Source organism: Pelodiscus sinensis, chromosome 2 (genome assembly GCF_049634645.1).
Source record: "Pelodiscus sinensis isolate JC-2024 chromosome 2, ASM4963464v1, whole genome shotgun sequence".
NCBI lineage: Eukaryota > Metazoa > Chordata > Testudines > Trionychidae > Pelodiscus > Pelodiscus sinensis.
The window spans coordinates 134,859,971-134,881,401 of record NC_134712.1 but is presented as its reverse complement, the minus strand read 5'-3'; the positions used below and the strand labels follow the sequence as shown (position 1 = coordinate 134,881,401).

Sequence of the window (21,431 nt, the reverse complement as noted above, 5' to 3'; positions counted from 1 at the left end):
TTTTTGAAAGGTCTATTTTGCAATATTGTGTGATTAAATGTAAAATGGTTTTACAGTCAATATAAACATTTATCAAAGAATAATTGCACAGAAGGTTCTTTTTACATTAAAAATGTACTAATCCAACAACAAGAAAACACCACCACCACACTTTTCCTTGTAGAGATGAATTTCTCCAAACACCAACTTTACCTTTAACTCAATATGTAGATAATAGACAAGCCGTAAGATACAATTTAAATAGTTAACTATTTTTCAAATAATCAACAATGTAAAATTAGTATAAGCGTATATATCATGATTACAATAAAGTATTCTCTGTGAAAATTTGTGATGCATCTCAGATATGTTGAAAGCCACCTATTACTCAGTGCAGTGTAAATCATGAGACTCTTCAATAAATTTAAAGTAACGGCACCAATGTAAAACCACTAAGTGAAATCAGAATCTTGGTCCAGCCTGATTTTAAAATAGGATAGAAAAGTAAGCTGTCATTTATGAATACAGTATTCTTTTCATGGCATGGACATTATAAGAGGACAAGAATCTGGTTTCTGCACCTGCATCTCACCAACAAATTATTCTGCAAATTGGTTAGCCTACAGTAACTGTCTCCCTGTGGAGCAGGCCTGGCCTAGTAACAAGCCAATCAGAGATTAACAACTCTTTAGTAGATGCTTTACTCACTATGTATTCAGCTGATATGACAAGCAGGTATATGCACATAGCAGGAAGCAAATAGACCCCTTAAGAAAAGTGTGTCCCACCTGGCTGGCTAACCAACTGAATTAACAAGCTGTTCAGTAAATGGAAAGGAAAACTGAAGGAGCTGCTTCAGTGTCAAAATGAAGCACAAAAATCAACTCCACTAAGACACATTACTTATTGTGACCTTGGCTGCGCCTGCAAGTTCAGCGGGATAGAAAGTGTATAGGCACAGGAAACCACATGCCTACCCATTTGAGCTCTGTGAAACAGCAAGTTGTGATTGCAGTTCCTGCACTGTCCAAAGGAGGATTGATCGATCTGTTAACCCCCTGTACTGCAAGCCAACCTAATGAAGGTGGAATGAATGCAGTGTCTCCTTCCCCACCCCCCGTGTTCACCCACCAGCTGAGGTGCATGATCACATATGGGGAAGTATGCTACAACTGCAGATAGGATGTAGCAGATCTCATACTCATCAGAAACACCAAGGAAGAATATCTCCTTCAGCTCCCCCTAAGGAATGGCTCACTCTGCAGTGCCCCGAGAGCACAGTTGTGCCTAAATATCATTGTTGAACTGGTACAAAGCCATCTTATCAGACCAAAAATTAGACCAACAGCTTTAGTAGAAAAATATACATTATTTCTTGAATATGTTTAAAATTATTTTTGCTCTGAGTTTGATTATGTCTAACCTTCAATCAACAGCTGGATGCTGTTTTCATCAAATCTGAGAGGTTACATACTTTTATTTTGGTTATGTGGAATCTATTTCATCACTGGTGCAAATGGGTGGAATTCCACTGAAATCAATGGTACCAGCTTGTGTCAGCTATGAATTGTATCTCCTGGTGTCCAGCTGTCAATGAGTTTCTGTTCTATTCAGAGTAGTGCCATTTTTATAGTTAGTTATTCTCTTTATTTTACTACCCCTCTTCATTTATAGCTAGTTACCACTTACTCGATATATATTAATATACACAATCTTTGTTATAAAGCAGTGTAAGTTATACCACCACAGTAATAAAACACGACAATTTAACACAGTCAGAGCTAGATTTTGGATCTTCCCCCTGCACACTTCATATTACAAAAACAATTTTGGATCAAATGAGACATACTAAATTACATTGTATGTCTGGCACAGTCTCTGAACAGTGGAGAGAGTGTAATATGAAATCCTCACACACCCTGATGAGAGTGCAAATAAAGATAAAGGTACATGGCAAGGGAGAACAAGATGGGGTGAAATGTTACTGAATACTGGTTAAAAGTATGCAAATATAAACACAAGAGAAAAACAGACATTGGCTTAAAAACAGATAAGTGGAAATAGGTATTTGTTTTATAGAAATATGTTGTCTAACAATTTAGAAATGACTTACTACCCATCATTCATATTCTACAACTGAAACAACAAATCTATACTATCCCTATGTAACTCCAGTGAAGTCAATGTTGTTGCACGGATGATGCAGAGAGCCGAATATGTCACTTTGAATTGATGATGTAAAGCAAAAAGAGCAGAGACAGAAATTAGGTAGCATAATCTGCCTGTGGTTGTTAAATGTAACAACACTAATAGCAATTATAAACAAATAATTATGTTACTGGTGGAGGAAAAAACAGTTAAATTACAATTTGTATAAATTGGGAATTGTCCATGGTCCTGAAAGTGTTGTAATAAAAGATCTGCCAGTGAGAGTAAAAAGATGTAGGTAAAGAACTATGTATCTGGGAAATTTAAAGGTATTTAAAGGTATGTTATGGAAATTGCATGCCATTTCCCTCAGTGCCCATCTTAAATATTTTTGTGAAGGGAAAGGAAATTCAGATAAGGAACTATGAGTGTAGGACTCTGGTCATGGTTATAGACAGGGCTTGACAAACGGTGGCGAAATCTGCTCTCCAGCCCCACACTGCGCATGTGCAAGACCCGCATTGCGCATGTGCGCGCCACGGGTGAACGGGGCAACTGGCTAAAATATACTCGCCACAGGCGAGTAGATTCAATGATTTGTCGAGCCCTGGTTATAGATCAACATTGTTTTAATTTGACACTCATGTATTGGTATTCATACAATAATATTTGTAGCACATTTCTTTTGTCCATATTCCATTTTTTTATAGACATGGACCAATGACACACTGAATATAGAAAATACATCATTTTATCTGCTTTCTTCTATTCTAAAATCTAGCCTTAAGATTTTTCGGTAGGTCTAGTAACAGTGTTTCACCTGCTCACATAACCAAAATTTCTCCCCTTCCCCCAACTTTCCACTGCAGAAATAAAGTCCTATTGGATACTGCTTTCAAGCCTAGAAGATGATTGCCATCAATTTATATTTGTTTACATTTCCTTATCTCTCTCTACAAAAAAAGTGATAGAAACTATTTTTAACCATTTTAAATGAACACTGTGATCTTCCTTTACTTTTATAATTCCCCAAATTTGAGAGTGACTGTTAAGCTTAACAGTGCTCTAATTTTAGTTTTGCCTACCTCTGGAAATGACTTTATTTAAAATAACATGGAAAGAGAGGGGGGGGGGGGAATGGGCCTGAAGATGATTAAATTATGAAAGTACTGAAAATTACAAGAGCAATTCAGAGAGCCAACTTCTTAGTCTTGTAAAGTTTAAACACTTCAAATAGGAATAATTTGGTGGCAACAAAAACTAATTTATTTTTACTTCCATTGAAAAGATCAGCCAAATGACATCATCCAGCCAACTCATCTATTAGAGATGAATGTTTATCACAACAATGTATTTCTGAACATGTTACATTTTTGCACATATTAAAAATAATTTGGTAAAGATAGTAATATTCATAGCTTTGTATTTATTTAGTTTCTTTTCTGTTACCACCGCTATCCAAAATTCCATGAAAATGCATGTTCTCATGAGATTTCAGCAGTATCCGATAAGGATCTGGAAAAGTACTTCTTAATAGCATTTCTGCAGTAGTATTCTAGGAGTATCAACCAGGAAGAAAAGTCTGCAATAAAAAGGATAGTGCCTGCCCTATAAAAACACACAGTATAGATTAAAACTAATTCACTTTCTAATGTGGCAATACTTCCACTATGATGCTTGGGGGATTTAACACACCTTTTGTTTTTAAATAAAAAAAAAACTGTACACAAAACCATTTTCTTCTTTGACATATGGCAATTTGGATAAGGTAACAGCATGAGCTGAGAAATTACACTGATCCAAGTGAGGAGGACTTTAAATTAGATTCAACGGGGGCAAGTGATCAAAGCACATAGGTTAAGTGAAAAACATGGAGACCTGGGAGATGGGTCAGAAATTGGAGGGACCATGGGATATAACAGCAGAGATAAAGTAGGAACAAGGCAGAACTGGGGGCAAAATCAAATTAGTTTCTTGTATGCCTGTATACAAATGCAAGTAATATGGGGAATAAAACAGGAAGAACTTAAAGTGGTAATAAATAAACACAACTATGACATAGTTAGTATTACAGAGACCTGGTGGAATAATACATGTGATTAGAATATTGATACAGAAGGGTACAGCTTGCTCAGGAAAAAAGAGAGTAAGTGTTGCCTTATATATTCAAAATGTATGCACTTGGACTGAGATTGAGATGGACATAGCACACAGACTTGTTGAGAGTCTCTGGGTTAGGTTAAAAAGGGGTAAAAACAAGGGTGATGTCATGTTAGGAGTCTTACTACAGACCACCTACTCAGGCAGAAGAGGTGGATGAGTCTTTTTTTAACCTAAAAAAATCATCCAAAGTACAATATTTGGTGGTGATGGGGGACTTCAACTATCCAGACACATATTGGGAAACTAACACAGCAGGCGCAGATTATCCAACAAGTTCTTGGATAAGAAGGCTGAGAAAGCTACTGGGGGGAAGCTGTTCTACATTTGATTTAAAAAAAATAGGGAGAAACTGGTTGAAAATATGAAAGTTAAAGGTAGCTTGGGTGAAAGTGATCATGAAATCACAGAGTTCATGATTATTAGGATTGGTAGAAGGGAGAACAGCAAAATAAAGACAATAGATTTCAGGAAGGCAGATTTTAGTAAACTCAGAGAGCTGGTAGGTAAGAACCCAGAGGAAGCAAGACTAAGAGGAAAAACAACTGTAGACAATTGGCAATTTTTCAGAGAGACATTATTAAGGGATCCAAAAGCAAACTATTCCACTGCATAGGAAACACAGAAAGTATGGCGAGAGACTACCTTGGCTTAACCACGAGATCTTACATGATCTAAAAATAAAAAAGAAGTCATATAAAAAGTGGAAAGTAGGTCAAATTACAAAGGATGAATATAAGAAAATAACACAAGTGTACAAGGGCAAGATTAGAAAGGAAAAAGGCAAAAAATGAGCTCAATCTAGCTAGAGATATAAAGGGTAACAAGAAAACATTCTACAAATATTTTAGAAGCAAGAGGAAGACCAAAGATAGGGTAGGCCCACTGCTCAATGAAGAGAGAAAGAAACAATAACAGGAAACTTGGAAATGGCAGAGGAGCTTGACAACTTTTTTATTTTGGTTTTCACCAAGAAGATTGATGGTGACGGGATGGCTAACATAGTGAACACTAGTAGAAATGGGGTAGGTTTAGAAGTTAAAATAAAAAAGAACAAGTTAAAAATTACTTGGAAAGTTAGATGTCTGCAAATCACCAAGGTCTGATTAAATGCACCCAAAAATATTCAAGAAGATGATAGAGGAAGTATCTGAGCCTTTAGCTATCATCTTTGAAAAATCTCTGAAGTTGGGAGAGATTCCAGAAGATTGGAAAAGGGTAAATATAGTGCCCATAAAAAGGGAAATAGGAACAACCCAGGAAACTACAGACCAGTCAGATTAACTTCAGTGCCAGGAAAGACAATGGAGCAAGAAATTAAGGAATTCACCTGCAAACATTTGGAAAATTATAAGGTGATAGGTAACAGCCAGCATGGATTTTTAAAGAACAAATGATGTCAAAACAATCTGATAACTTTCTTTGATAAGATAACAAGTTTTGTGGATAAGGGAGAAGCAGTGGACATGTATACCTAAACTTTAGTAATGCATTTGATACAGTCTTGCATGACCTTCTTATTGATAAACTAAGGAAATACAACCTAGATGCAACTATTATAAGGTGGGTACATAACTGGCTGGATAACCAAACTCAGAGAGTAGTTATTAATGGTTCACAGACATGCTGGAAGGCATAACAAGTGGGGTTCCGCAGGGGTATGTTTTGAGACCGATTCTATTCAATATCTTCATCAGCGATTTAGATATTGGCATAGAGAGTACGCTTATTAAGGAGGGGTTGCAAGTGCTTTGGAGGATAGGGTAATAATTCAAAATGATCTGCACAAAGTAGAGAAATGGTCAGAGGTAAATAGGATGAAGTTTAATAAGAACAAATGCAAAGTAAAAGTACTCCACTTAGGAAGGAACAGTTTCATACAGATGAGACTGTCTAGGAAGGAGTACTGCAGAAAGAGATCTAGGGGTCATAGTGAATACCAAGCTAACTATGGGTACATCTAGACTACATGCCTCTGGCGACAGAGGCATGTAGATTAGGCTACCCGACAGAGTAAAATGAAGCGGCGATTTAAATAATCGCCGCTTCATTTAAATTTACATGGCTGCCGCGTTGAGCCGACAAACAGCTGATCAGCTGTTTGTCGGCTCAGCGCGATAGTCTGGACGCTCCCCTGCCGACATCAAAGGGAGTTGTCGACAACCCAGGTATGCCTCCTGGGATGAGGCATACCTAGGTTGTCGACAACTCCCTTTGATGTCGGCAGGGGAGCGTCCAGACTATCGCGCTGAGCCGACAAACAGCTGATCAGCTGTTTGTCGGCTCAACGCGGCAGCCATGTAAATTTAAATGAAGCGGCGATTATTTAAATTGCCGCTTCATTTTACTCTGTCGGGTAGCCTAATCTACATGCCTCTGTCGCCAGAGGCATGTAGTCTAGACGTACCCTATGTGTCAACAATGTGACACTGTTGAAAAAAAAGCAAACATGATTTCTGGGATCCATTAACAGGAGTGCTGTGAGCAAGACATGAGAAGTAATTCTTCCACTCTACTCTGTGCTGATTAGACTCAACTACAGAATTGTGTCCAGTTCTGGGCACCACATTTCAGGATAGATGTGGAGAAATTGGAGAAGGTACAAAGAAGAGCAACCAAAAGCGGTTAACAGTCTAGAAAATATGAGCTATGAGGGAAGACTGAAAGAATTGGGCTTGTTTAGTTTAGAAAAGAGAAGACTGAGAGGGGGCATGATAGCAGTTTTCAAATATCTAAACATGTTACAAGAAGGAGGGGGAAAATTGTTCTCCTTGGCTTCTGATGAGAGGACAAGAAGCTATGGGCTTAAATTGTAGCAAGGGAGGTTTAGATTGGACATTAGGGAAAACTTCCTGTCAGGGTGGTTAAACATTGGTATAAATTGCCCAGAGAGGTTGCGGAATCTCCATCACTCGAGATATTTAAGAGCAGGTTGGACAGACATCTATCAAGGATGATCTAGGTAGATGGTGTTTGGTCCTGTCCTGAGGGCAGGGGATTGGACTTCATGATCTTTCGAGGTCCTTCCAGTTCTACTATTCTGAGATTCTATGGTTGTGTCTAGACTACATGCGTCCGTCGACGGAGGCATGTAGATTAGACAGATCGGCAGAGGGAAATGAAGCCGCTATTAAAATAATCGTGGCTTCATTTAAATTTAAATGGCTGCCCCGCTCTGCCAATCAGCTGTTTGTCGGCAGATCGGGGCAGTCTGGACGCACCGTGTCGACAAAGAAGCCTTTCTTGATCGGCACAGGTATGCCTCGTGAAACCAGGTTTACCTGTGCCGATCAGCTGAGTGGGGCAGCCATTTAAATTTAAATGAAGCCGCGATTATTTTAATCGCTGCTTCATTTCCCTCTGCCGATCTGTCTAATCTACATGCCTCCGTCGACGGAGGCATGTAGTCTAGACACACCCTATGATTCCAAGGTCAAGATCTTGTTGCAGCTAATTCTGGGCCAACAATAATTTTGTGGTCTCATATCTTCCAAGTTGACTGAGCGATTCCTAAGACTTCTTCTGGTATATATGACAAGGAGTCCTGTGGCACCTTATAGACTAACAGATGTGATATATAACACTGGTATATAAACATTCAAATGCAGCCCAAGCAGTTTACAGTATTTCAAATCTCAGAATCACAAGATTTTGAAGGAAACCAGGATTTATAGACGGAGAGAGAGAAATAGCAATAGTAATGAAAATGATGATAAACCTCTCAAGCCTCTTTTCTTTGAAATGTCTCACATGAACAAACTATAGGATGGCACAATATGATATATAAGTTTTACCAGAACTCACTTGGATGACTGAATAAAAATAAAACAAAATAAAAATCATACGCATTATATGTAGCTTGGTGGCTATTTACTGCCTCCTGAGCATCCCCGAGCACTCCTTCTGTGACTGATATGTCTCTATTTCACCTTCATCCAGGCCCCTCTAAGAATTCATTCAGCCTCCAATGACCTTCCAACCTCAAATCCTTTAATTCACTCTTCATTAGTGCTCAACTGGCAACAGTTTAAAAAAAACCACAGACCGAGAAAGTCCAAAACAAACAGAGCTGTTTAGCTTATCTTTCCTTCTTTAACTCCTACACAACTCCCACCACCAGCCCCTGCTCCAGCTGCCAGGTTTCCTGCCTGAGGCAGCCTGATCTCCTCTCTCTGCCACACCTCATCCCGTAACTCCCTGCTGTCTTTTATGTTGGAATCACTTGATTCCTTTCAGGTGGGCTCATCTTGTAATCAGTGTTAGGGCCAAGCTATCCTATTATACCATATCACACACTGGCTGGTTAGTGATACTTTTTTCCAATAAAGGCAATTCTTAGAAATATATATTTTAAACACTTTTCTTGTTAAAATACTATAAACTGCAAGCACTAATCCATTAGAAAGAGAAGCACTCTTGTTGAAAATAGCTTACAAGTTAAGTAAAAGGACAAAAACATCTCATAATACTGTAGAAAGTTTTGGGAGAACCATAGCAACAATCACTGTTAGAGCCTTGGTTGCTAAGGAACCACTAACAACAATGCTAAGTATTATGAGGTGTCTCTGACCCTAATTCATTGGATGAGTTGCTGGCAGTGAGAGAAGGAATGTTTCGTGGTTTCTGATAACTAGTTGGGGTAGACCTCATATCTCCTTGCCCCTTCTCCAATCCTGAATTCCAAATGAAATCAGAGGTAACATCAATTAAGAGGGAGCAGGCTGAAATCTATGGGGGCCAGTTGGGTTACTCTGGTGACCCTAAGCACCCCTTGCCATACTGTCAGAGGAGGTGGCCTCGGCAAAACTAACAACAAAACATGGCTTTGCACTTTCAAAGCACTTTATAAAATTACCAATTCTCATATAATCACTTTGCAGATGAGAAAATTAAGGGAGAGATGTAATACAGAGATGTCTTTAATGGCAGTTTATTCTGCCAGTAAATTACAGATACATGTTTGAAGTTAACATGTTCTCTCCTGTACATATGAATTTGCTCTTTAAAATACATTTTATTTACTTGACATAAACTGAAAAAACAAGAATTGTATTTTTTCACCAGAGAAAGGCATCATGCAGAGTTTGCACCTGTTAACGTGTGCAGATGATCCCACAGGATACTGAGGGACGTGTGGCAAACACAGACAAAATCACATTATGGTCTTTTAACTATTAGGAGCTCAATTATGGCTCACACAAGCCTAAGATGAGCTGGGAAGATGAGAGGGGGATGAAGTGCACTATCTAAGTGCAGATGTTTAGAAATATTATTCTGATAAAAGGCACAGTAGCTTCAGAGGTCTGAGAGAAATGCAGGAAAATATCCTTTGTTCAAATGTTGTAAGTCAGCACTTCTCCCAGCACCACCAGTCCAGCCTATATTTGAAAACCAATCCGGGGTTTTCAAATATATACTTTCTGGGCTCACTACTACTATCCACATCACTATCACCTTCTGCTGTCCTGCACTGGTAATAAGGCTGAGCCTAGCCTTGTGCTCTCTCCCACTTCTGGAACAAAGGAGAGAAATAAGAACACTATGCCTTTAACAAAATATAAAATAAAACATTCACATCAAACATCATGATACTGATAAGGCTTCATAAACCTAAAAATTGCATACTGTAGACTAAGTAAATATGCCACTAAGTGAAAAGATAGATAGATCGATCGATAGATAGATAGATGTATTAGTCAAATCAAATGGACCAACAATGTCCATGCCATGATAATATTATGAAATTATAACATCCAACCATTACAATATGGTGTGTCGGTGTACTGATTGGATGTAGAATACTTTTAAAGGTGTGATGGAAGCACAATTGAGTGAATGAATCTAATAAAAAGGGCTCACATACAAACTTCTGTATCATCAGAAGAACAATCACAGTCATATAAAAAAGACAGTGTGTGAAATGAGCTAAGAAATACAAACTTTTCTGCTTCTTAGGTGTTGCTGTAGCATACTATGAGATGCGTCTGATGAACAGCATGTGCCATGCTGTATAATGAATAATAAAAATCTATCATAGAAAACAATCTATTGAACTATATCAAACAGTGACCTGAGTTAGACATATGTCACAATATTTCCAACTCGGGCCCTAACCCTTGCAGGTCACTTACAACTACTCTCTCCAGTCTACACCAGTTGCCAGTAAACAAAAAGGCACATACATAGTCTTGGTGTTCTAAAAGATATATTTCATAATTTAGGTCCCAGGAACTTGCGCAATACCTTCTTCCCCGTCTAAGTGTTTGCCCAACAAATTACAGGCCTGAGAAGGGATGCTGTCCTGTAGTCCTAACCAAGATGGAAGCCAGACACTCTTGATAGGGGTCCTTGGTTGTGGAACACTCCTCACCCTTCACTGCTGGAATCACATGTTTGCAGATTTTCGGGAACAATGTAAGTCCTATTTATATAATCAATCTTCATATTTAGCAAAGTTTGCCCCTCTCCTATTCTCTGTTCTTTTTGTTTTCTACCCTTTCTCATGGCTATTCTATACGCAAAATGAGAACTCACCCCTTTCACTTCGAGGGATGGTTTGGGAAAGCACCTGAGGCTTGCCCTGAATCCCTATCAATTGTCATGAATTGTGTGAATGCTTGGGTTAGTTGGATTGTCCCTTTAATTTTAATATTTCATGTTCGTTCACTGTTTTGCACTTAGATAACTACTGATAAATGCCTGGGAGGATATGCCATTTCCTCAGCAATAAGAAAGGAAAAACAGAACAGATAACCTGTTGGAATACAGAAGGATGCAGCTAGCACTGTCAATCTCAAAATTTTCACTGTATGGCTCCAGCTGCTTGATTTTGTTGGATTAATGGGTTGGGAAAGGCATACTGGGAAAAAAATGCCAATGGACACACAGGTGCTGGAATTAATGGTGCAGGGAGTGCTGTAGCACTCCCTGGCTTGAAATGGTTCCCATTAAATACAAGATTTACAGTTTGATTCCACAAATCACAGCACTCCCACTATAAAAATTGTTCCAGCACCCCTGAATGAACATCCTTGCAATAGAGAGTGTTAATATGAACAATTAAGTCACCAAAGAAACTATTTCTGCTTCAGATTTCTGTCTCAAAGTCTAATGATTTTTTTTTTAAATAAAAGTGAATACACAGAGAAATTTTTTTTGCCTTCACATGTACAGTGTACTGAAGTTTATATTCTTATTGGGCTCTTCCATAATACTGTAATATTGATATTGCCTTTCACTATTCTTCAGATTTATAGTAAATTAATTCTGTTTGTTGTTATGATAATCCTTAAAATAAACCAAATGAATATATATTAAGGACTCCTCTAGAAACATTTTAGCTTATCTTAAAAAGCCAATGTTTTATCATTTTATTGCTACTTTTATTGAAGCATAGATATTAATTGCCACTTATAATTAGATTCTTTTTACTACAGGGAAAAGGAAGGCTTAGAAAGACAGGTTTGAAAATATAATGCACCTCTTTGTAGAAAGTGATGCAAAATGAGTTTTGATGGTTCATAGTGGACACAGAATGCTTTTCTTCTGCCTACTTCTCTTTTGTACAATGAGATGCTTCTGATTTAAGAACTCTGAAGGTAGTGAGTCAGTGCTTTCATTCTGTGTGTGGTGGTAAATTAATCCTACCAGAAGTTTGACTTTGAAAGTAAAGCACAGCAGGAATGCCTCAGGATATTTAAGTTAAATTATGCAATAGCTGGTACAATCGGGAACTGTTTTGACTTGTACCTGAACAGCTCGAAAAAGTAACGCACCATTATTTTAATGCTATTTACATTTTTAATTTTGGGGGTTTTTTCCCCGCATTTTCACAACTAAAAATGTTTCTCAAGAGTGTGGGGAAAAATTAAAAAGTCATAAAAAGGGGTCTTTTGGATTATCACTGAGTATTCTAGAAAGTTCAGCATTTTCTGTAAACTCACTATTTTTGATAAACGTGATAATTTATCTATGGGACATTATATCTATGGGATATTACATCTGTGGGATATTCTATTGATGTTAGAGTTGATTGCATTGCTGTTTTCAGCATGACTGCTACTCTTTACTATGTTGTTCTGCCAGCCCCTTCATGTAAATGCCTATAATGCTCAATGGTTACACAATGTCCCCAAGCAAAGGGAAGAAATAAACTGATACTCTACCCATCAATTAATTATATTATAGATAGAAAAGCTGTAAGTGAGCAAGATCATTGTGACAAAAGAAACTGCTTATGTGCACTCAGCCATTCTACACAAAGAACTGTGTGTATTCACTTGTTAGTTAATTTGCAAAATGCAGTCATTCCCTGTGGGTCTCACCATTGTCTATGAGAACTAGAAAGGATTATGTACAACTGAGTAGTGTAACTGCTGAGATGGAGCATTATGCTATGCCAGTAATGATCATCACTACTACTACTTTTTATTCAGACAAAATTAAAAATCTCTTACATAAACCTGTAAAACAATTACCATTAAAGCTAAAATTCTCTCTACACAGAAAAGCTCTGTGTCTAACACCAAGTTGTCTAGGTATGTGAGATGCTTATGCATACAATAATTCATTAACCAAAATTTGCATTCACTTTAAGGACAAGTATGCAATTTCTTTTCTTTTGTGTGTTTAAAGGACACTCGTGGGTGGTTTGGGTCTAAAGATTGAGACTTTGTAAGAAAAGTGTTTACAAATCATAGTAACAGATTTTTATTTCAAATTAAGAGCTAATTGTTTTTATTGCTAATTAAAAACTAATCATGATAGAACAGTCTTCAGCTTGAAGTAAAAACAACCACAGTATAATCATTTTAGTTTTAGCATATAAAACTTACAAAATGCAAAAAATAGACAAACTGCATATATACTGAAAATTAAGTATGATTTTTAGAATGCATTCCATTTTACAATGAGAACTGTTATTAGTAATACAGACTAGTTCTTAACATAAGATTAACAACTTTATGGTGACCCTGCAAATGGGACTATTAATGCTATTTCGATGTGGCCTACTATGGTTTCATTAAAAAGATTCTTAATAAGTTTTATTTGTGGTGGTACTAAAAAGCAAAATTGGATTGCAACATTTAAACTTGACATGAAATATCTCAAATATTGGAGCTTAGGATGCTAAGAGCTTAGAATGCATGTTATGCACATGCTGTGTTGGTTCCTGAACCCTCTGTACTTCTCCATATTTAGTATGGAAGGAACCACCGGGGGAATAATAATTTGGGAGTGGAAAAAAAACTTTTTTGAAAATGTGGCAGATACAGGGATCCAGTTAATATATGAAAAAGTGTGAATGCAAAGCAGAGATGCTCTAGTAAGAAGAGTGTATTAATTGTTTACTCTATACAGGCAGTCCCCGAGTTACGCGGATCCGACTTATGTCGGATCCGCAGTTACGAACGGGGATTTTCTCGCCCCGGAGGACTGGTGCAGCGGGATGCCTGGTCCCGCCGCCGGCCTCCTCCGGGGCGAGAAAAGCTGCTCCCCATCTCCCTGGTCTGCTAGGGGAGCCAGCAGACCAGGGAGACGGGGAGCAAAGCGGCGGAGGACCCGGGGCCAGACCCGTGGCCGCTTCCAGATCAGCTGGCCCTGCAGACCAGGGAGACGCTGAGCAAAGCCGCGAAGGACCCGGCTGGACCCGCGGCGCTTCCAGCTGATCTGGAAGCGCCGCGGTCCAGCCCGGGTCCTCTGCCGCTTTGCTCCACGTCTCCCTGGTCTGCTGGGGGGGGGGGGAGGGGACACGCAGCTAGTGCCCCCCGCAGCAAACCGGGGAGACGTGGAGCAAAGCCCGGGGCCTGTGGTAGAGCAGGTGGGGTGCTGCCGGTTGGTCCCGCAGCACCGCTCCTTGGTGCTACTGGACCAACCCGGCAGCACCCCAGCTGCTGTGTCCCAGGAGTCCTGATTCAGCTGCTGCTGATCAGTTTCAGCAATGGCTGAATCAGGACGCCTGGGGCAGAGCAGCTGGGGTGCTGCTGGGTTGGTCCAGTAGCACCGAGGAGCGGCCGAATTACTGGACCAACCCAGTAGCACCCGAGCTGCTCTGCCCCAGGCGTCCCCAAGTTAGCCGCTGCTGAAACCGACCAGCGGCTGACTACAGGAAGCCCGAGGCAGAGTTGCTCCCTGGAATCAGCTGCTGATCAGTTTCAGCAGCAGCTGACTTGGGGATGCCTGGGGTCCTTAAGTTGAATCTGTATGTAAGTCAGAACTGGTGTCCAGATTCAGCCGCTGTTGAAACTGATCAGTTTCAGCAGCGGCTGAATCTGGATGCCAGTTCCGACTTACATACAGATTCAACTTAAGAACAAACCTACAGTCCCTATCTTGTACGTAACCCGGGGACTGCCTGTAATTATTTTTTTCCTTTGATTTTAACCATGGCTTGGTTACACTACCATCTTATCTAAGTGTATCTACACCACTCAGGAATGTGGAACCCCTGGTGTAAGCAAGTTTCTCTTATGAACATAGCAACCCTCTCTTGGGGATATGATGTATCTACAGCAATGGCAGAATCTCTCCTGCTGGCACAGGTAGAGTTTTCACTAAATGCTACAGAAGCACAACTGCAGTCCTGTACGTATTGACAAGTCCAACACTGCAAGAATGGCCTTCATTGTTTTCAGACAATGAAGAATCTGCTTTATATAAACTATTTTTTTCATAGTTCATTCAGTTCTTCCAATTTTTTCTTGCTGCAGAACTTAAGTTTTGTTGTTGTTTTATTTAAGAAAAAGTTTTAAAATACTGAGGCAAAACATGAGCAGGTGTAAGTATGACTAGCTATATAGGAATGTACCAGTGTACATAAGCTAAGAATCTGGCTTGATGTTTTACAATACGTGTGATTAAAAAAATGAATAGCCATTAAAGTAATAATGAAAGAAGATATATTTATTTTAAATAATACATCAGTATTTTTGTCTTAGACCTCTATAGCTTAATTAAAGCTAAATAGTATTTGATGACAATTTGTGGCGGGGAAAAACAGATGTTGATCTAAGATTTAATTTGACAAAAGTTGGCTTATAAACACATGTACAAAGCTGAAGTAATAGTAATCCAAGCAACACAATGAAAACAATCGAAAAATTCTCAATTACTGCAGTGCTAGCTAGTTTTTCTCTTGTTTCAGATGAAAATTCTACTGGAACAGAATATGACTAACTTAGGATTTTTTTAATATTTCAGAAATTCTGTTTATTAGAATCACATCTGCCTGACCATTTAATTTTCTGCACATATCTTCATGTACTATAAATCAATCAGAAGTTTATAGTATATGGATTTTACAATATACCGGTCGCCATTTTGGAAATTGACTAGCCCAGAAGAACTGCCCGCACCTACACGCGGCAGAGAAGGGGTTAATTCGAAGAAAGGGGTTTATTTCGGAATCGCCCTTCTCTGCTGCGTGTAGACTCAGGTAGTTCTTCTGGGCTAGTCAATTTCCAAAATGGTGACTGCCCGGGAACATGCTAATGAGGCACAGAATATTTAAATCCCGTGCTTCATTTGCAATTTCGGTCACCCTCATTAGCCTCCCTACTTCGAACTAGGGGGCTAATGTAGACATACCCTAACAGATTATATAGATTTAGTACCAGAAACTCATTTAATCACCAATTTTCTTAAACAGCAATAGATCACAGTGTCGTGGAAGTCAAAGATGTATTCGACCATTCAGTTTATCCGTTGAGCCACATATTTCTCCCTACAACATACTTTGTGCTGTTTATTCAGTATAGTTTCAAAGAGCTCAAGAAATATCCACATGAATATCCTCAGGTTAACACAGCTCACCATCAGGAGGCTTTTCTTGATATAAGCTCAAACTTTGTTTCTTAATTTCATTCATTACACTTAATTATACTTCTATGCATTATAGTGGTAGGTAATAACACGGTTGCAGTTCATTAGGCTAGCCCACGGTTGGCTGCCCTCACTATATTTACCTGCACGTACATAGGTACCACAGATTGTAGCTGCTGTTGGCCATTGTAGCCAGACATGAACCCCATCTTGGTTTCCGCCCCCCCCCCCCCAGAGAGCAAGAGAAAGGCAGTCAGCCTTTGATGCCCTGGGAACGCAGGTGTGCTGCCTGTCCCTGACTCTACCATAAACAGAAACCAGACAGTAAATGGGCTAGCTGACGACTCGGGGCCTCCTGCCGTCCTGATGGCTAGTACCAGTAATTGACACACCTGCACTGTCCCAGGAGAGGAATCTTCGCCCATCACATACCAGAGGTGCCCATTGTCTGCATTTTCCCAGGTGTGAATTATTCTTTGCACCCCTTCTTGGGAAACTTGGTGTTCAAAGCCATTTTTCCTAATTGGCCACTTGAGACCAGGAAGAAGCCTACGTGATCCAAGGGGTATAAAGAGGAGTTCAGTAGCCCACCCCATTGGAGCTCCAATCTACACCTGCTGGCAGGTATTGATTGTCTCCCGAGGTCTGTGGGACGCCCAACCTCACCCTACTTCTTCCCGAGGGATTGAAAGATGCTGGCCACGCCAAGTCTGGAACGCAGGGGTGAGAATATATACCTACTAGGTGTCTATTTTGCATGCATTTAATAAGAGCTCAGAGAACCAAAGGGTTTCATGGTACCTGTAAGTGACTTATTAGTGTAATTTCTGTCCTGTCCTTTGTAGTGGCTGTGTTATCTGTAACACAGTAGTAGCATTTAACAGCTAAGTTTACCCTGTAACAATAAAATAGTATCTGTTTAAGCTTTAACCTGACTCCTTCAGTTGCTGTAACAGAACCAAGCACAATTTAAAAGAATTTCAGCCGGTCATAAGGGACAGGTATAGAAAGAGCTTGGGCGTTTTGGATCGTGTCACTCCCAGGTGATAGATCCGTTGGGGCATCTCTCAGTCTTCCCTAGACTGTCCGCTGCGAAGGGATCCTGTATCCTAGCAGCTAAAATCTGAGATGTAATAAGCTCTTCCTATAAATTCGGTGCATCTGTCAGCCTGTTGGCTGCCCTCTGCGATGGGACCCCGGTCCTAGCAGTAAAGTCATGGACGTTAAACCTTTTTCTCGGTAACACACACACACACACACACACACACATACACTGCCCTGACCGTCGGCTGACAGTCATGAATCGCTGTTCCAAGACAATGGTAGTGGTAGAAAGCTGCACAGTTCAGGACAGTGCTTCTCACAGCTGCCATTGGCCAGGAACAGTGATCTGCAACCAATGGGAACAGCAATCAATGGTACCTGACCCTGGTGGACCGGAACTGGTCCATGGGCCGGTATTTGCCCACCCTGATATACTATATTAAATAGTTTCAGTTTTTCCACCGTGTAAGCTTTTAATCTTTCCTCATAAACCAATCTGTCCAATTCTCCTGATATTTTTATTGCTCTTCAATAAACTCCCTCCTTTTTGTCAATACATTTCTGGTAATGTAGTAAACAAAACTGAATAGGAGCAGCTTAGCAAAGCCTTTTGACCATTCAGGGGAATATAACTCTTACAGATCAAGACACAGTACACTCAGCAGTGCTTCTTTGCTTCTTATCATTGCTCCTAACAGAGATTTACATGCCCTGTTCTAGTACTGCTATTCATAGTAAGGAGCCTATAATGTTCCCAAACCATGATTCCAAAATGCTACATGTAGAATTTATATAGGAACTGTGCATATAATTCAAAGAGGTGCTGGATCTGTATTATTTGTTGCTTCTGTGAGAGTTCCTAGTGCATGGGGAGAGTTGTCCATCACCATTCCCCCTCATCTTGTATCCCTCTCTCTACCACCTGTGTAAAAAGCCAAAACATCATCCTTTAACTTGAGAAACTGAGTTCCCCCTTCAGCTCACTTTGGTTCCTTCTTGCCAGACTACTTAAAAAAGCAAACCAGTAACACTTTCCCCCCCTGATTTATCAAGCTAATTTTCCTAAGTCTGGCTCCTATTTGAAGCTGGAACACTTTTACCCAAGAATATCTCACCCTTTAATTTCTATTCACAAATACCTTAGGTCTAACTGAGTGATTACTACAATAAAATATATTTACAAGATATTTGTCTGAATAAAATCCATACAACTGGCATTGATGGTGTTTGTACCCCCCTTTAATTAGCTTTTCAGAACATCATCAGGTAACCAACCAAATAACAATCTGTGAACGTGCAGATAACAAAAACTTAAAGCAATAGCTGTCGTCAGTAGCTCACTAGTAATCTACAGCATGAAATATATTTGCATAAGCTACACTATAAATCCCTGTTACAAAAAGTGTGAATATCACAGCCTGTTTATGATTAATTTATTAAAAGAAAAATGGTAGACAACCAAATTGCTACTTGTGTTAAGCTTACCAAGTTCTACTTACATCTATGGATATCATTAGTCCATCACCTGTATTCTTACAGAAATCAGTATTAATATAATGCCATGAATTCTATTTGAAGAAGAGAAACAAAACAAAACAAAAAGGCTGGAAAATAAGGCTAGAACACCAAACAAAAGTAAACAATCATTTTACAGAAAAGGAACAATTTTGACAATTGCTAAGCATATTAACTTATGCAGGTGCTGACCATCGCACCATTACAGTGATAATGGTGTATTTTCCACAAAGGTTACATCTTTTTAAACCATATATCGAACACTACCATAATATAGTAGTACATATCTTTCTGCAGTATCCCCATCAAGCATTCAATACCACAGAACAAATGCGAGTATTTAGTGACCATATAGGTGGGTAGATTATGTTAGTGTGATGACATTTTATCTGTTTTGTGCCAAGACATGAAAAAAAAACCTAAAGCACACAGTGCCTGGTTTTTATCACTCCAATGTATGGTGTAGGATGAAGAGTTATGGATGAGGAGACAGCAATTATTCCTGTATCAGAAGTGAACCACTAGCATAATGAGCTGTACCAGAAGCAATAGTGTCCCTGATGGTCTATGAAATTAATCTGCTGTTTGTTAGCTTCTTGGACTAGGTGAGTCAATTACTGTACAGAGTTCAGGCTGCCAAGGCTATTAACATTTTCTTCCACAGTGAAAGAAAGGAAATCTTGCCTTTCTATCTTATGTATCTTGTTGGTCAAAAGCCTCCCCAATGAACTTTATGGGGACACATTTTGGGGAGCTCCTGTTGCTAAATAGCATACAGCAAAATATCAATATCTAACACAGAAAATCCTGTACAAAAGAATATTTTTGAAAGTCAAATACAGTATTTGTGAATAAAAGCTTATGTAATATCTCGAGAGTCTGAATTCTACTGCAAAACAATTTAACTTACAAGAATCATTAAAAAAAAACATGACACTGCTGATCTTTTGCACCACAAAACCAAACACAAACAATCAACTGAATTAATAGCTACTGATAATACCTCCATCCCTGTTATTATCACCACTTTAGACAATTCATCCCTTAGAATGCTGCCCTCAAGCATATATTCTTGGATTTACAATACATCCAGAAACCGCCATGATGAATAAATTTTACATTTATATGTATATCACCACAGAGTGCACATGTGTAATAGAGACCAGTGTTTTTTACGAACAGACACTCTACTTTTTAAATTTGAAGGCAGCAATAATCATGTCTTGAAAATTACATTGCAAATCATTCTGCTGTCATGGACTGGCAGAGCTTAGACACTATCTTCAGAAGAAACCTGAGTAGACCAGAGTATATTCTATCTCTTAATCACTGTTACTGTCATAATCTCGCACTGGGCTGCCACTTTGCACATTGTTAAACATTTACAGAAGAACAAATTTTCTCCTTGAACAGAAAAAGCAAACCTAAGCCACTGCAATTAAGATTCAAGGACTTATAATTCCATAGTCTCAACATAATTTCTTTTCATAGTATTTCACATGTAGGCCCTAGCAAGGGCAGACTGAATGTATGTACTGAAGGCCATCTTGTTTTAAAGGAGAGCTCACAAGAACATGCTAAAATAATAAAGCAATGAAACAGAGAATTCTAACTCAAACAAAGAATCTTTTGTAGGACAAATCACAATGTTTGTTTTGTTTTTTTAATAATACACCCTACTTGAAATACATGAAGTAGATTGCAACCTATTTTATCTTTAGTAACATGTAATGGTAGACAAAATAAGGTTTCACCCACCTGGGATCTTTCTGAATGCTATCAATGGAAGGTGACCTAGCCAAGGTCCCCTCAGGTGGGATGGCTGGCCCAGATTTGCTGTATGGTGATTCAACAGAAGGACAATACTGCAGCTGTCGGTAGGGGTCTGCGTAATTGGAGGCTGGGCCTGCAGCATAGCTGGCCCTCTGGAAGGTCGATGTTGCGTTCTGTGTGCCGTGCTGACTGCCTGTGCGCTGTAAGGGTACGGAGTCGACACCAGGGGAAGATGGGGCTACGACAGGAAAGTAGGGACAAAGTAAAAAATTGAGGACCTGTTCACAGAAATGGTTAACCAGGTCTAGGCAGAGGAAAAAATACACACATATAAACAGGGGTTCAAAAAGAATGAGAAAAAAAGAGCAACATTGTCATAGCTGAAAGTAGAGAGGCAAATAACTGTCAAGTGAACATTCTAAATAACATGCCCACTCAGCCTGAAAATATTTAAAATGGTTAGACAGAGAATAGGTAGAAACACTTCTTTGATAGGGGTTTTGAATTGCTTACATCATATTTAAGAATGTATTAACCTCACACACACACAAGCAGCAAAAACCCAATGCAAGTTTTGTATATATCATGAGAAGAAAATTTAGTCAAGCTAAATTTCAACAGCACTAAGCATCTGAATCTGCAGTCTTCACACAGGTAAAACTGCCACCAAAAGAGAGCACAACCAGGCTCTAAGGTCTAAATTGAAAATGATGACTATTAAATTAAAGTTGAAACAAATACATAGATTACTTGTCATCCCACTTCTGGGGTCCCAGTTCCTGTAAAATATACAAAACACAGCCTTCCTTGCATTAGCAATTTTCTTGATACCATTAGAAACAAGGCTCACTTGTCTCACTTGCCTCACTCTGACACAGAATTATACTATGCACATTTGTGTCTGCCTCTCTAAAATGGTTGCGGAATGTACTCATCTAGATAGTTCATCAACAATTCAGAGCAGCTTAACTAATAGATTTAAAGTCACTCAT

General features: G+C 39.2%; 1 protein-coding gene and 1 long non-coding RNA gene across 13 annotated transcripts in view; one reads left to right on the top strand and one right to left on the bottom strand.

Annotated features, from left to right (window-relative positions):
* The window catches only part of CTNND2 (catenin delta 2), a 1,073,049-nt gene that overhangs the window by 373,629 nt on the left and 677,989 nt on the right, over positions 1 to 21,431 (bottom strand). For all 8 annotated transcript variants that reach the window (XM_006120137.4, XM_006120139.4, XM_075921468.1 and 5 more), the window contains one exon: positions 20,425 to 20,677. In XM_006120137.4, the coding sequence (XP_006120199.1) occupies positions 20,425 to 20,677 (253 nt within the window). The remainder of the gene's footprint in view (positions 1 to 20,424; positions 20,678 to 21,431) is intronic.
* The window catches only part of LOC112545295 (uncharacterized), a 53,653-nt gene continuing 41,082 nt past the window's right edge, over positions 8,861 to 21,431 (top strand). For 4 of the 5 annotated variants that reach the window (XR_003088765.2, XR_012901792.1, XR_012901791.1 and 1 more), the window contains exons 1-2: positions 8,861 to 8,983; positions 10,569 to 10,701. This is a non-coding gene — a long non-coding RNA (uncharacterized LOC112545295). Of the gene's footprint in view, positions 8,984 to 10,568; positions 10,702 to 10,968; positions 11,098 to 21,431 lie in introns of those variants that run through there. The other variant, XR_003088764.2, reaches the window with a different exon arrangement.